This window comes from Syzygium oleosum, unplaced genomic scaffold (genome assembly GCF_021117445.2).
Source record: "Syzygium oleosum isolate NSW1041296 unplaced genomic scaffold, Sole_v2.1 Sole_v2.01, whole genome shotgun sequence".
Lineage (NCBI taxonomy): Eukaryota > Viridiplantae > Streptophyta > Magnoliopsida > Myrtales > Myrtaceae > Syzygium > Syzygium oleosum.
Window position 1 is genome coordinate 9362889 of NW_026607485.1, and position 15284 is coordinate 9378172.

The 15284-nt window shown below is 38.4% G+C and overlaps 2 protein-coding genes across 3 annotated transcripts; one reads left to right on the forward strand and one right to left on the reverse strand.

Annotated features, from left to right (window-relative positions):
• The first annotated feature begins 1047 nt into the window (after positions 1-1047).
• Positions 1048-6156, forward strand: LOC115677670 (rRNA-processing protein EFG1-like). Of its 2 annotated transcripts, none has more exons than XM_030600855.2 (8): positions 1048-1246; positions 2739-2868; positions 2975-3102; positions 3286-3424; positions 3891-4005; positions 4373-4436; positions 4510-4794; positions 5945-6156. In XM_030600855.2, exons 1-8 carry the CDS (start codon positions 1109-1111, stop codon positions 5948-5950), a joined length of 1005 nt encoding a protein of 334 aa, XP_030456715.1. In that variant the 5' UTR covers positions 1048-1108; the 3' UTR covers positions 5951-6156. The 2 variants fall into 2 exon arrangements, with proteins under 2 accessions (XP_030456715.1, XP_056165489.1); XM_056309514.1 differs by having other exon boundaries at positions 4516-4794.
• Positions 6157-13625: 7469 nt separating this feature from the next.
• On the reverse strand, positions 13626-14919 carry LOC115677672 (auxin-induced protein 22D-like). Its single transcript, XM_030600858.2, has 3 exons — positions 14423-14919; positions 14113-14321; positions 13626-13991 (listed from the first exon to the last, which is right to left on the reverse strand). Exons 1-3 carry the CDS (start codon positions 14647-14649, stop codon positions 13816-13818), a joined length of 612 nt encoding a protein of 203 aa, XP_030456718.1. The 5' UTR covers positions 14650-14919; the 3' UTR covers positions 13626-13815.
• Positions 14920-15284: the final 365 nt, after the last annotated feature.

Genomic DNA, 15284 nt, shown 5'->3' on the forward strand with positions numbered 1-15284 from the left:
GGAAGCAGCAGCGAGGAGATCGAGAAGGCCAAGAGGTTGAGGGTGTGGATGGACGAGGGCCTGGTGGCGAACTCGTCGTGCTCGGTGGAGAGCGTCACGATATCGTGCTTGAACCGAGACCCGTCGAGGAGGCCGAGCATGGTGGACATAGTGTATGCCTTGTGCAAGAGCGATGACATCTTTGATTTCTCGGAGGATGGATTATCAGCTAATGCTCAAGTTTTGGCAAGATGAGAGAGAGAGAGGGAGAGGGGTCATGATCGGATCTACTTGCTTATATTACAATGTGGATGAGCTACAAAGAATGTTACCAGATAGATTTTTTTTTTTGGGGGGGGGGGGGGGGGGGAGATGATAATATGTATGTGCAGAATTCAGGAAATACATTAGCACGGTTTGATTTAATTTGGTCTGCGGAGTGGTTCAAACACAAACCAATACTTTTCGGTCCAAAAAAATTTATATCCAAACTTGAAGCCAATCGATAATTGCAACTCCAATCGAACGAATACCCTTTATTTATTATCAATTTGATTCGATTTAGAACAGATATTTTTTTATGGAAATTGTACCTCTCGACTCTATAGTCCAAAAAGAAGAAGAAAAATAATCATGTATTTCGACGAATAATCATAAATTGGAGAACGACGCCTGACCAAACAATTTAAGGAAAATATGTCGAATACGAAATTGGTAAAATTAAACTAACCATAGTTCCATAAAAAAGAATTAAATTAAATATCTCCTATTCTATAATTAGAAACCCCCCATTTTTGCATGGTTTTATTTATTAATAATATATATATTTTTTTTCCGATTCTAAAGAGCTTTTCCTGTGTTTGGGCCTCGAGGCCGAAATCGAGCTCGACCCGCTGAAACGATTTGAAGAGCAGGCCCGAAGGAGAAACGGGTCTAGGACCGCAACCGAAAACCCGAACCGACTTTACCTGGCCGGATCCGGGTTATCGGGCTAAGGCCCGACCCGAGATCGAAGGCCCGCGCCTTCTTCGTCACTAGTTCTTCGGACACGTTACGCTGTAGCGCCCGTACATAAGCATCGCTCTCTCTCTCTCTCTCTTCCTCTCCGTGCAATCGGATAATCAAATCCATGGCGCACGGCGGCTACGGCAAGCGGCGGGTCAAGCCCGCCGGCGGCCGCCGGTCGAGGGCGCCGCCGGTCGAGAAGAAGCCGAAGGCCGTCTCCCTCAAGAACCAGATCCGAAGCGTCGAGCGCATGCTCCGCAAGGTATCCTCGTCACGGTTCTATCTACCTTCCACGGTGTTTGGCCTCTTGCGAGCTTGCTTTAGGGTTCAATGGTGTTTTTGTCTTTCGTATCGTGGAGTTGGGTTTGGCGAACCGTGCCTTGCGGTGCCTTTTTAGATGGAATAGTCTAATTTTGTTTTCTGATTTCGTGGGTTGTCTGGTTATTCGGCGATTTCTCGATGTTGGTGTTTTGGTTGACTATATACTCTGTGGAGTGTATGCCCGGATTCGGATGGATGGATGCCATTGCTGCTTGCTTTGAGTGAAGATAGATGGAACTGTCGGGAGTCTGGTTTCGCTCGAGTGTTCAGCTGAAACCCAGTTCCTTCGGGGCATGAAAACGAAGCCTGCGAGAAGCAATGCTTCGGAGAGTCGGGAAATATTAGGTCGACTTAACCGGCCAAAGCTTTTTCTAGTTCGAGTGCATAGTCAATTTTATCCGGCGCTTCCGTGAGGATGATAGTTCATCTGATAAAAAGTTAGGTAGATTTTCGATGAGCTATATGGCAATTGGCAAAATCTCCTCCTTGTAAATTGGACAAATGTCGTCCCTGAAGACTGCGTTAGGAAGTTATGATTCGACAAGGATGTGCCTTTGAAGTGTTTGAAGAGACGTGCTTCATTCAAATCTAGTTGGTTTGCTTATCCAGCTTCTGTTGTAATGAATGTCATTGGAGTGCTATGTTTTGTGCTGTTACTTTCAGTGTTAGTGTCGTTTTAATGTTAGGAGAGACTGTAGGACTGGGATTCCATAAATTAGAACTGTCCACTCATGGTTGTATTATCTACTTGGAAAGCCAATGTGTCTTGCACTTGGCCATTTATAAGAGCACTCTAGTCATTAGGATAAAAATCGACATCTCGACAACTTAGTCCCTTCAAGAGTCATTAGAAATTCCTTCCCTGTATTCTCTTCACTCCATTACAACAATTGTTATAGGAGATTGCCTATGTCTGTCAAAAAACAATCAAGCTGCCAGTTCTACCAAAGAGGGGTCATGGCTTTGATTCTAGTTGTTTGATAGAAATAGGCGACCAATATTGCTAAGTTAGCTTTATTTCTGAAGATGAACAAACTGATTGATGAGAATTTTGAGGTTTTTCAATTGGGGATAATCTTGACAATATTTAGATTTCAACCCTTAGTAATGTTGGTTTTCAGTTAGTGCTTGACGCGCCTTCATAAAGGCCCTTTTTTGTGGAAAACACAGAGCATGCTTGACTGAAATTGAGCTCATGGGCTTAAAATAAAGCTAACTGAGGAACTTTGGGATCTACATGCTTGACGTTTCAACGACCAAGCTTTAGGCATGATGTGTGCTATTCTACCTATGTTGTACAGACCTAGTCATTTCTGTATTCTTGCATCAGAAATGTTCAATGACCTATATTATGTTATTTTATGTTTTGATGCTAATTCAAAATGTATTGGAATTGCATGATGATATTGATGTTATTGTTCTTATCTACAAAGGATCTTCCTCCTGAAATGAGAGAGGCTCAGGAAAAGAAGTTAGAAGGACTCAAGAAACAGCAGGAGATTCATTCTCGTCTGGCTGTTGAGAAAAAGATATTCCTACGAGATAGAAAGATTAAATTTTTTGGTTAGTCTGCACATCATATGTACTAGTTCACATGCTCAGACAGCGCTTCTTCTGAATATTCTGATCATTTTTATTGGCTCATCAAGTTTAATCTTTCATTGAACAGAAAGAAGAAAGATAGAAAGAAGAATAAGACGGTTAGAGAAAATGCAGCGCACTTTATCGGGCCCGGAACAAGATGCTGCGATTGCTGAACAGCTATATAAATTGAAAGAAGATCTTGAATATGTCAGGGTGAGTCATGATGATGCTGTGGAAGTGTACATTTCTTTCTTAAGTTTGATGCTGAGTGGCATTTGTTTTTATTGTTAATCTTGCTTATGCACAAGAGTTGTTAGCATGTTGCAGTGTGTCCAAGATCAAATATAGCACTAAAGACAAAACTCCATGCTTTTTACTTTCGTATTTTATATGCAGTTCTTTCCCAAGACAGAGAAGTATGTATCTTTATTCTCTGGAGGTGATGATTCAGACATGGTTGATAGGAGAAATGGATTGCGTAAGCAGATAAAAGCTAACTTAATAGCTGCTGCTGCCAGTGGGAAAGATTTGGAAGGTACAGTTGTTTTGGTCATTTCTGTCGCTTAATAAACTTCTAGGTTGGTCATCATCTACTAGATTTTCAATTTCATATGTGATGATAAAGTCCATAATAGGTACGTCTCCATTCATTGAGCTGAAGACTTTTCCCGTATGGAAGCTGTTGAATGTCTAATTCTTGTATACAGTAATTACTTTAAATATCTTAGTTTTCCCAGTTTCACTCGGTTGTTCTATATATATTAGGCATGGGTTTGTTTACTAATTCAATGAACCAATGTTTGTTCTGCTAGGAACTCAAGCAACATGATGTCCAAAGTAATTTTTTTTTGCAGAAGTAGTATATATCTTTACTTTTTAACATCTAAATACTTGTCCTTTTTGTCGGTAGGCTGATAGAATACCTTTTATGTTCTGAGTGATGATCTAATGTTGGGACACTTGTCCTGGTTTTTGGCACATATGTGGAACAATTTTTGCAGAGACTGGAAGTGAGGACGATGGACTTTTGGATCTAAGTGAAGATGATTTCTTCCTTGCTGGAAGTTCAAGCGATGAAGCTAATGCAGATGATGAATGGACAGATAAAAGTTTGAGGTACTAACTGTAATTATGAACTCGCATGCTATTTTTGGGAATTTTAGAGCTTCAAGTGTGTCATCAATCTGATGTGCTTTATTTTCTTTTGACGAGATCTGATTGCCATTTCTTGGGTAATATTGAGATGTAGGAAGTCCTGTAGTGAAATGGACAAGTTAATTCCAAACTATAGATTGATGAATAGAAAAATTTGTAGCTAAGAAGCAATATCTATTTCTCATGGTTTGGGCCTTTCCTTTGAAGCTGTGATCTCTTTGTTGTGCAAAATGTGAGTTTTACTTTCTAGTTGCTCAATGACTCTTTTCAATTTGCCTGTTGACAATGTCCATTGAAAATAAGATGTCTCTTAACTTTTACTAATTAGGGAGCAGGCTTCTAGTGCGTCAGGAAAAGCAGCATCTGGTATGTCAAGCGATGAAAAAAATCAGGTATTATGTCTGAGCAATGCATCTAATGCCCGTAATCTCTTATTGTTCTTCATTCTTAATGTTACTTCTATAGAGTCAGGTTTCTGCTCGAGCTTTAATGCCTCCTCCAAGGCCATCAAACAAGTCATTTTCAGCATCTGTTCGTGGTAAATCAAGGTTTGGCTCTACATCAAGCACAAATCAGTCTGTTCAAAGAGCTGAACTGTCTACATCAAGCAACACATCAAACAGCAGAAGTAGATCTTTCCATGCAAGGGGATCCTCACACTCAAGGACTGGTCTTAGTAGCAACTTGAGTTCAAACTCTGATGCTCATAAACCTCGAAGAAAAAGAAGGCCAAAGAAGAAAAAACAACAGGTATGTTATAGTTGACTATGACAACAGTGCAGATTGCCATCAGACCACGTATGCCTTGTCAAACTTTTGTTTCTAGAATCTTTGATGTTTAATCGTGTTGTGTCATTAGCAGTCAATGGCATTGCATGGATGGAAAATTTGCTCTTATTAGTCCTGTAATCTCACTAGCCACTGTTACAATTGCAATAGGAGAATAGATAGTAATGATGTCCAGATGAATTTTCATTCTTTGGCTGCCCTATAGTCGTTATGATATTCGATCTTTTTGCCATTCGTTGTGAGATGTAGCTAGAGATCGTAAGTCTAATTCAAAATGCAAAGTTATTATCTGATGGGAAAATGAGATTTTTTTTAATCCCTGCATAGCAGGATCATAACAATTTTTTTGTCAGCATTATTAGTTTGCTATACTGGGCCACTACAACCCTATTATATTCGGGAGTGTAAATGATTATGACAAAGTGAGTTTTAAGTGGCCACAGGATCTTCAATTAGACAACTGTGTTCTGACTTGTAAAATTATGAATGATTATGACAAAGTGAGTTTTAAGTGGCCACAGCATTTTCAATTAGACAGCCATGTTCTGACTTGTAAAATCATGTGATTTTACGATAACATAATGTGATTCTGAATATAATGATTACTCATAGTCAATTGACATTAAGCAACCATAACATTTGAGTTGCAGTATGGATGTTGACCAAAATTCGTAGCTCGACAGACATTTTTGTATTGCACTATGGAAGTTGACCCAGGTTCACAGCTGTCCATTTAGTTTTGATTATAATTATCAAGAGTATAAAAGGTTTGCATTCTTTTTGGGTCTAGCTAAAAGATTAACTGTAAGGCTGGGGAAATGTCCAAGGAGGGGTGTTTAAGATTTGTAATTCTCATAGGTCGATGCTATTGAACCGAGTAATGGCATACCGTGTTTGGATTAAAGTTATCAATGTAATATTCTTGTTAGCAGCAGCACTGGACTCTTTGTTTAGAATGGTTTATGTAATCTCTGAAAAATTAGTATGTCTGTTTACGTATGCCTATGAGAGATGATCAAAATATGTCTCCTGAAATAGAAATGAAAAGAGCCACTTTGCCTGTTGGCTTCTGCAAAGAGGTGATTTTCTTTACTTGTTATTTCTTTTGCAGGCATGATGTAGGTGGACTAACCGGAATATTGGCTCGGCAACCAGGTGAATTAGGGTGTTGTATGCTAGGTTTGTTATTCATTCTACTTGATTGTCAGTATTTCAATCTCTTTTTTTTGCATAGATAATCATGGAGCCTGTAGTCACCATTTTAACTCCATGAATCTTGGAGCTGCTTTTTATCCCCCTTTTTCTAATTTTTTGTTCCCCCTTTAGATATCATGGTGGAATTTACTCTGTTCGATGTTCGAATTGCTATTTATGCGGAAATGTTTCCTTGCGGTAACTGGTGAGTAGCAATTCAGAGGTAATTGGATTTCTGGAAAGCTCACAGTTCGTGCGCATGCGAGGGCCTTTTACATGGTGACATTCTGCTTCTGTAGTTCAACCGGGGCATGTTATCTATGGTCACCTTCTGAAGTTTACTTTTTCGAAACCGGAACTTAGCTGGACTGAGATGAGGAACTTCTTTGCACTTCGAAGCTCCAATTAATCCACCAATCTTTGCACATTGGGCAATCACGCAGCCATGAATTAGAGACCGAGGTGCATCTATTACTAGTTGAGACTTCTCGCTTATAAGTGGGATTTGCAGGAATGAGAATGCTATTGTGCAAGTGCATGGTGCAATACATGCTTGTTCTTACTCTCTTCTCAGGCTTCAGCCTAAGTTCCTCCCGCTAGTTTGGGCCGGCCGGCCCATCGAACTTGCTCATCTTTTTTCTGTTTATTAAGCAATACGAAACATGTAGGGGTTCTCTTTTCTGCCTATAATGTTTGCATTTTCAACTCCAGCAGTCTCAGTCCTTTTGGAGCTGATAATGTTTTAGATTTATGCATATGTTACAATTAGGATTTATGAAAGAAACAAAAAGGGGTAGAATGGAAATTTTGTCAAATCTCTGAACCGGTAGATCTACTTGCAATTACGTCGTTTATCGACGCAACTTTGAATGTAAGCAACGACGAGTTCCTTCAAACGGCACGCATTATTTATGGTTTGTATATTTCGAGAAGGATTTGCCTTAAAGAAGCTTAGTGGCCAAATTCACAAGGGGTCTGTATGGTTTCGCGAGTAATATACATCAATCCTTTTCTATATTTAATTTAGTTTTGACATTTCGGTGCTCTTCATTGTTCGCGTTGATGTTATGTGTTTTTTACCGGGTCAATTCGCACATTGGATTCAAATTTTCAAAGTCGATACTAATTGCAAATTGCTTTGTATGTCCATTGAAGTGGGAACAAAACGGGCCTACGAGGAGTCCTGTCTAGCAGTCTGATTGATTTCGCTGTAGTTCTGATTGATGTTTCGAGCTCTTTTTCGCATTGCCTTCAAAACCAGGTTTTGACCAATTCCTTCGTGATCAAGACGATGATGGAGTGAGAATTGATGTAGTATGCTTGTCGCTTATCTTGGGTTCATGAAGGTTCTACATTCTTTAAAGCAAAAAACGAAAGCAAGAGGAAAAAATAGCATGCGTTTGGCTCACCTAATAGTGAAAAATTATGGGTGCAAAATCAATAGCAGCATTTCACGGGAAAATTATCCAAAAAGTCATAAACCTATTACACTTTTGCCAATTTGATTTTAAACCTTTCAATTTTACCAATTGAGTTCTAAATCTTTTCACTTCTTGCTAGTTTGAGTCCTAAACATTTTCACTTCTTGCTGATTAAGTCTATCTGGCCAATTTTGGCCAGAAAGTGCTAATGTGGACATTGGTCAGCCTTCCTAGCATTTTGCAGTACTATGTTAAAAGCTGGTGTATAAAGTTAGAATTAAATTAAATAAAATTAAAGTTGTATGCTCATAGTGCTACTCTGTATGTTCTACATCCCCCCTTCCCAAGTTCAATGAGCTGGGCTAAGTCCCACTATCTGAATTTTTTGTGTTGATTTATATTCTTTTTTGCTTGTTTATCCTAAATTTTAATACTTACTTTCCCTTCTTATATTTGTAGAAAATTTATCTGATTAATAGTTAGATAGAAAATGCTAATTTCTTAATTTGATTATTTATTATTTACGCCCTTGATAAATTTAATTTGTTATTCAAGGTGGAATCTAATTATAATAATTGACTTTTGGTGTCTTATAAAAGTACGAACCTTCTTAAAATAAACGTAAAAGACGTCACTAATGTTTAAACTTATTTCAATAATACTCTTTAGTGTTTCTCACTCGTGTTTTTTGCTATTTCACTTTTTAGTAGTAATTTTGTTGCGTGATGTTCTCTCCTACATGTAATAATAACAACCATAGCATGTTAAACAGCTTCTTCAGTTGCCAACGTACAGATGCTTTGAGATTCTTCAGTTGGTTTTTGTAACACCGATTAGAAAGTTCAACTTAAAAAACTTAATTAGGTGAATAAAGATGATGCGAATGCAAATGATGTTATAAATTCTAAACTCATATTTAAGCGATAGATATATTAGTGGTTGCTATCACATGTGAGCACAAGTAAATACCGTACGGAGAAACGTGTGTGGAGTTATAAGTGAACGGCATAAGAAGAACAAGAATTTACATGCGAACTGAATAAAAGGGCAGCCAAGCATTGAAACTTAGGGCATGTTCGTTTCCATGAAAATGATCTCTATGAAATGATTTTTCAAACTTTCATGTGTTTGGTTCAATATTAGAAATCGATGGAAACCTTTCCGGGGAAGGAAAACAACCATACTTAAAATTGAAGAAAATAATTTCTCCACCCTAAAAAGAAGAAATCGTTTTCCTAAACTCATTTTCCACATGCACGCTCGCAGAGAGCTTCAATCTACATACTCTCTCTCTCTCTCTCTCTCTCTCTCTCTCTCTCTCTCTCTCTAGCTTTTCTTCTCTTCATAAAAAACTCTCAAGCAGTTTCAGCTTCTCTTCAAATTTATCCCTAATTTTAGCCTCAATCATATAAATAAGCTCTTAATTTATCGTAGATATGTTGGACTAAATCATCATTTGATTATGTTATTTTTCACTAGTCCATGTGACTCATATTTGAAGAATGGTATGGAAGGTGTTCGTGAAAATGCCAACTTAGGATGCTCTTGTCTTCAATTCTACCATGACATTTCTTTTTCGTTGCTTTTTTCTTCTTCTTTTCCAGTTTTGATGCTTACTTTGGTATCACTCTTTGACTGCATCTTTGGAATGAACAACCATTCTCACGTGAAGGTTTATGAGCGACGAGAGATTAAGTTTATTAATTATTTGCATAATCCATTTTTTTGGTTGCTTTGTTTTGATTAAAAAAATAAAATTCAAACTTCATGTGTAGTAATATCTTAGACAAGGATTTTAATATTATATTATTATCTTATGTTAGGGATAAAATATGATTATAATGGACAAAATAATTTTTGAAAGTATGATCTAAATCTCGAAAAGCTTTTTCCTCGTCACTTTCAAGTATGCCACCAAACAACTAAAAACCAGTCATTTTTCTTGAAAAATGATTTTAACAGAAAAAACGTTTTCCTCCATCGATCCTTTCGGGGCTGATCGTGGTTTTTGTATCTGCGTACGTCGCTTTTAGGATTTATAATTGGTTCTATTTCGAAAAGGATCATGCTAAAGTACCACAAGGGGCTATGCAGCTCTCACTAGCAAACACATCAATCAGTCCTTCTCTGTCTTGTAAATTTATCACATTGATGTCATGGGTTATCACTAGGTCAATGTGTGCATTGGATTCAAACTTTCAAAGTCGTTGCTAATTGCAGATTGCTCTATTGTGTCCATATAAGTGGGAACAAAACGGGCCTACAAAGGGTCCTCTCGACTATTGTAGTCTGATTGGATTCCCTGCAGTTCGAATTGACGTTTCGATCTCTTTCTTGCATTGCCTAAAAAACCAGGTTTTGATCAGTGCCTCCGTGAAGACGGTAATAAATTGAGAATCCAGTGCGCTCATTTTGTGAAAAATGAGTGATTTGGAAAATATTTTTCGAAAAAATAATTGCTTTTATCGTTTATAAAATTAGTCAAACGGAAAATATTTTCATTATCGATAACAATCTACGCCTAACTATTTTCGTAGGTGATGAAATTTTTTTTTCATTTATTTATTTTTCTATACGATAAAAGCGATTATTGTTCGGAAAATGTTTCCAAATCATTTATTTTCCGCTAAACGAACGCCTCCTTAATATGCTATGTTTGTCGCTTATCTTGGGTTTAGTATTTACTTTTCCTTCTTTATATTTATAGAGAATTCTCTTAATTACTTTATCAAATTAATTATTAGATAGAAAGTATTTATTTCTTAAAATGATTATTTGTAGTTTTCGCCTTTGGTAGAAACCGATTTCTTATTTTAGGTAAAATATTAGTGTAATAATTAACTTTTGGTGTCTATAAGAGTATGAACTTTCATAAAGCGAACTTAAAGGACGTCACTGATATTTAGAATTATTTCGATATTAGTATTTCTATCTCATTTCAAAACAAAAACACGTTTTGTTATTTTCCTTTTAGTAGAAATTCTACTATGATGTTCTTTCACACATGTAATGATAGCAAATATTAATCAACTTTTCAGGTCAAGCATCTTGAACATTTCGCCCCCGCTGTTAGAATTCTGGGTTTTTTGTGCTTAGTTTATGTGAAAGTGTAAGGTAATGAGATGATGAATCTCAAATGGCTTCGTAAGTTGCTATGAAAATGTAGCGGTTCTTCCATCGGTTTTTACAACATCGATTAGAAAGTTCAACCTAAAAAGCTTACTCGATTGGGTGAACAGAGATGACACATATGCAAATGTATTGTGGACAATATATCTCATATATAAGCGACATGAGATACATCCGTACGTCTTTTCACATGTAAGCCGAGTAGAAATTGTCCAAAGAACGTATGGAGGAGCTAAAAACGGATGGAATAAGAAGAACAAGATTCCACATGCGAACTAAATTATTTAAAGGGCAACCAAGCATCGAAACCTAGTTCTGATACAATGTTACTGGGCACAACGGGGTGAACATCTCAATGGTTGTAGCTCTAAAAATATACCATTTGCTGTACTTTATTGAGCTCTTCCTTTTTCGACTCCATGTCCTGGACGTGACTCAAGTCAAGACAATGTGCTAGGAAAGTTGCCGTAACTTTACAACTATTCTGTTTTTTTACCTTCATCAGATCCACCGGCTCTGCCAGATCGTGGTTCAATCTAGGACATGAAGTAGTTTCTGTTGCTGTCGCCAGTTGCATTATTAGGAATGTGTTCGAGAACAAAGCTTACGGCAATAATCATGCTCACCTACTCTAGACTTTAACATGATCCCCACTTATTCTTCTGCCTACCCGATTCTTGTTTCCCCCTTTAAAGAATCCTAACATACCAAGAGTAAAACTCGAACGAGATGAATGATTAATTGAAGATTCTTCAACATGGCACGTTCGTATGATTTCTTGAACACAGTTTGAGCTTGTGACATGTTCGGGTTAAGCCACATGATCTGCTGCTAAAACCCTAGACTCTCCATCGATGAAAGGCCAACATTAATCTGACTTTTCTAGGGAAAAACTCGGAACCTGTCAGATCTTGCTTCATACCTCCCCTTAAACGGAAGAAGGAAACGAGAGCACGCATTGTACATGGCCTGTCTAGCGATTCGATGCGTGCACACAATTCCGATACCCGTACGGTGCAGTGATCCTTCCGAGAGGTAAAAAACCGAATATTTTTGGAATCGAAACAAGTACATGTCATGCGTACCTAACATAAAGTCTGCGTAAATCAAGCTTTACATCCGGTCTGTGCTTATATTTTATTGAGCATCCTTCGTCAGGTGGCACTGTAGACGCAGTTCATGTGTCATTGTGTCGCCTAATGGAGACATAGACCCAGTCCTTCAGATGGAACTCCAATTCAATGAATCTTCTCTCAAAAGGAACGTTCACATGGAATAGAATACATCACGATGTGAACGGACATACAAAAATCATTAATCTTTTAGGGAACACCAGAAATTTTTTAATCTGCTTTATGCTGTGCGAGGTCTCTTTCCAGTACACGTACATGAACTTCCACCTTATTATATACGTGTTTTCTACTCCCTCTTTATGTTTTGGGACGCACCAACTGATCAAATTCAATGAAAAATGATTATCGGTCAAGAAACAGTGTACACGAAGCCCTAAAAATCTTCGGTCTGCTCGATAAATATTTTGGCCTCACCATGGTTTTTTTTATTAACTTGATGATGATGATTTTTAGGCGGCACTGTCTGGGGTTGATGCATGGTGGAGAAAGATACTGAGGACAACTAAATCTGGAACAAATGATATCTTATGAGGAGGCAGCCAAATCAAGAACAACATGCCGAAAGGTACTGTGAAAAAGTTGGAGATTGCCCCCCTCTGATGCGCATTCGCAGACAAGTAGCATCGAGTGCATGTGCTTTCAACTTGAATGGAATCAAGTATAGAAAAAAGATTATGCAATTTTACTTAATAAGATACGACTTAATTTACAAAACCCTTATTCCACATATTCTGGAAAAAAGAAAGAAGAAAGAAAGTCAGTATATCAAAAACCTTAGTTTGATTACTTAACGAGTGCTTTAGATGCGCTCTTTCATCGAAATATTTTCATTTCCATCCTAACAGTAACCTCGTGTCAGAAGTTTGTCTTGTTTGAAGATTTCACCAAAAGATTTTTGTGCAATCGTGCTTTCAAGTGGTGGTCTTGCCCTTAACAAAATCTGCATTTGCTTCTTCACGAAGAAAAAGAACCTAGCTGTCCTCCCTTGTAAGGTATGGTCCAAGTAAGTTATATAATTCAGATGCAATTTCCGTGTATACAAGGTGTGTCAATTCATCCATTCATGGCGTCAATTAGGGTATCATGTCTTCAGCCCACTTGATCCCTTCAAAAAGTGTCAATTCTTGGCTGAAGAAACGTGCAAACCATAAGACGTTCAGATGAAGTCTGATTCTGTGACCAAGACATTGTCAATGATATTACGTAATTGCATTATGGACTTTTTGACCGAACGATAATCTGTGTTCCATTTTTGCTGATATCAAGATCTTCATCATATTTCAAGCTTCTATTAATGGTGAAGAGTTTTGGAATGGAAATAACAATTCAGATACAAGAAGAATCTGCAAATTCGTTCAGATGGAGGCAGCTAATTACATAACGAGCTTCTTATAAATCTGTTTCATGGCAGATCTGCTCAATCCTCTCGTAAAATTCAGATCCAGGTAAATTAGAACCTGTAGCCAATGGGTTAAATTTTCATAATCGTGCTACAGATCTAGGTCCATCAGCGCCAGATCTGGAGCTGCTGAAGTTTTGAGTTCGATGTCTAAGAACAAAAACAATTGAAACTGATATGGATTCAATTAGATCACCTATATCTCATGTTGGAATTCGAAAACAAGAAAAGCCAAAACAAAATTTATGTTCTAATCTTTATCTTAAAGTGGGAACTTGTAAGAACTGTACTGAAAAGTACATGAACTCATAAATTCTGATAACTTCCCCTCTATACAGACAAATCAAGAAAAAAAATATCTCTGTATGCATTTTTTTTATCCCTGACATGGATAGCTAGAAAATGGTATCTTTGGCATAACATATGCTCAAGCCACCATACAATACTGCTTCAAATTTTACAAAAAAGAACAGCTAACTCACTATGCTTCTCTCTCTCTCTCTCTCTCTCTCTCTCTGGTTTAAATCATATATCTCTTGAAGACCCATCACTCCAACCTTGGAGAAGACCAGCCACAGGGAGATTACCTATGTCTAAAGATCACAAAATCCTTCATGAACAACCCAAGCTGAAAATCTCTCCCTCTGGCTATCTTCTTCCTTCATTTTTTTTTTCTTTTTTAGGGGACTTTTATGGGCTTTAACCCTCATACAGCACATCCCAGTCCTCTAGCTTCAGATCCTCTCATGATTCTCAGCTTCTTGCAAGATGTCATGAACATCTCCCACGGAACATCTCCCATAAGCATCCAGTCACCATCCTTGTCTTCATAAGTGGGTGCAAATTCTGACCCCTTGTAGCCTTCTCTCTCTGAATATTCCCCTGAAACACAAGATCACAAAAACCCAACATTAACATTTCGTGATTCTATAACATCAAAATTTTTGACATAACAAACGATTCAGATCCAAAAGAATAGAGGAAATATTCAACAAGAATTTACCAATGGTGAACTTGAACATGTTCTCCAAGGCCTTGAGGAGATTTGAGTAACCCTTGTAGACATTGAGGTCAATCTTCCTGAGGTATGGTGCTCCATCCATGCTCACCTTCACATAAATCCCAGATGATGATGTTTCAGTCTCTGCCTTCTTCGTCTGAAGGCTGTTCTTCCTGTAAGATCTGATTGGTGGCCACCCAACTATTTGTGCTCTGCAAAAATTTATACCCAAGAAAATTAGCTCCCACCCAAAACAAAAGAAGTACTAAAATGAATCATAGACAAAAGGGTTAAAAAAAAAGAGAACTCATACTTTGAAGAAGGAGCAGAGTCATGGTCCTTTTGAAGAGCCCGAGAAGCATCCTCTGAGGCCTCCTCCTCGCACCTGTCGACCAACGACCTCTTGTTGTTCCTCGCCTGCCTTGCCTCCGGCTCTTGATCTGTTGCTGCCGTTGACGAAGTCGTGCCCGGCAAGCCCAACCTGAGCTCAGTTGCCTCCAAGTTCAGATCCTTCTCATAACTACCACCACCGCTTCCCATCTTATTGCTTTGTCCTACGACTCAACCCCCCTCAAGATCAAAGCTTTCTCGAAATGTCTTCCCCAACTTGGATCAACTTCGCAGTTCTGAGCTCACACAACAAAACCCAGAATTTCTTTTGTCTTCTTTTTCGGTTCTCTGGGGAATTCCTCGGCTGATGATGTAAAGCTAACCAAAGATCTGGTTCAACCAAGCCTCTTGCAACAACCCAAAAGAAAAAAAAAGGGATTTTGAAAGGCAGAGAAAGAAGTCGAGTTGTGAGGGAAGGTGGAGGTTGGCAAGTTGTGTTCTTATAGGAGAGAAGATGACAAACAAGTGGCCAGAGAGGGAGAGCGGAGAGAGAAGAGAGAAGAGAGAAGAGAGAGAAAAATTTCTTTCCTGTTTTTCTTGACAATTCTTAGGTTTAGTGTTATATTATTCTCTCTCTCTCTCTCTCTCTCTTCTCTCTCTGTGTCTAGCTATGGAATTGCATGAATTAGGGACAAAGAAAAGGGGAGGGGTGTCGGCAGCAGCGGGAGCAACATCGGGGCAAGTGCTGTCAATCAGGGGGACAAGGTTGGGACAATCCTCAGCCGCCCATATGGATTACCTTTTTCGCTGGCCCCCGTCCGACGGCCCAGATCCGTCCTTGGCCC

What these genes read in the sequence shown, in the direction of transcription:
- LOC115677670 (XM_030600855.2), top strand. Translation starts at nt 1,109, where the DNA reads ATGGCGCACGGCGGCTACGGCAAGCGGCGGGTCAAGCCCGCCGGCGGC. An exon ending in TCGAGCGCATGCTCCGCAAG is followed by an intron (nt 1,247 to 2,738) that starts GTATCCTCGTCA and finishes TTATCTACAAAG; the next exon opens with GATCTTCCTCCTGAAATGAG. An exon ending in CAGTGGGAAAGATTTGGAAG is followed by an intron (nt 3,425 to 3,890) that starts GTACAGTTGTTT and finishes CAATTTTTGCAG; the next exon opens with AGACTGGAAGTGAGGACGAT.
- LOC115677672 (XM_030600858.2), bottom strand. Translation starts at nt 14,649, where the DNA reads ATGGGAAGCGGTGGTGGTAGTTATGAGAAGGATCTGAACTTGGAGGCA. An exon ending in GACTCTGCTCCTTCTTCAAA is followed by an intron (nt 14,322 to 14,422) that starts GTATGAGTTCTC and finishes AAATTTTTGCAG; the next exon opens with AGCACAAATAGTTGGGTGGC. An exon ending in CATGTTCAAGTTCACCATTG is followed by an intron (nt 13,992 to 14,112) that starts GTAAATTCTTGT and finishes CTTGTGTTTCAG; the next exon opens with GGGAATATTCAGAGAGAGAA.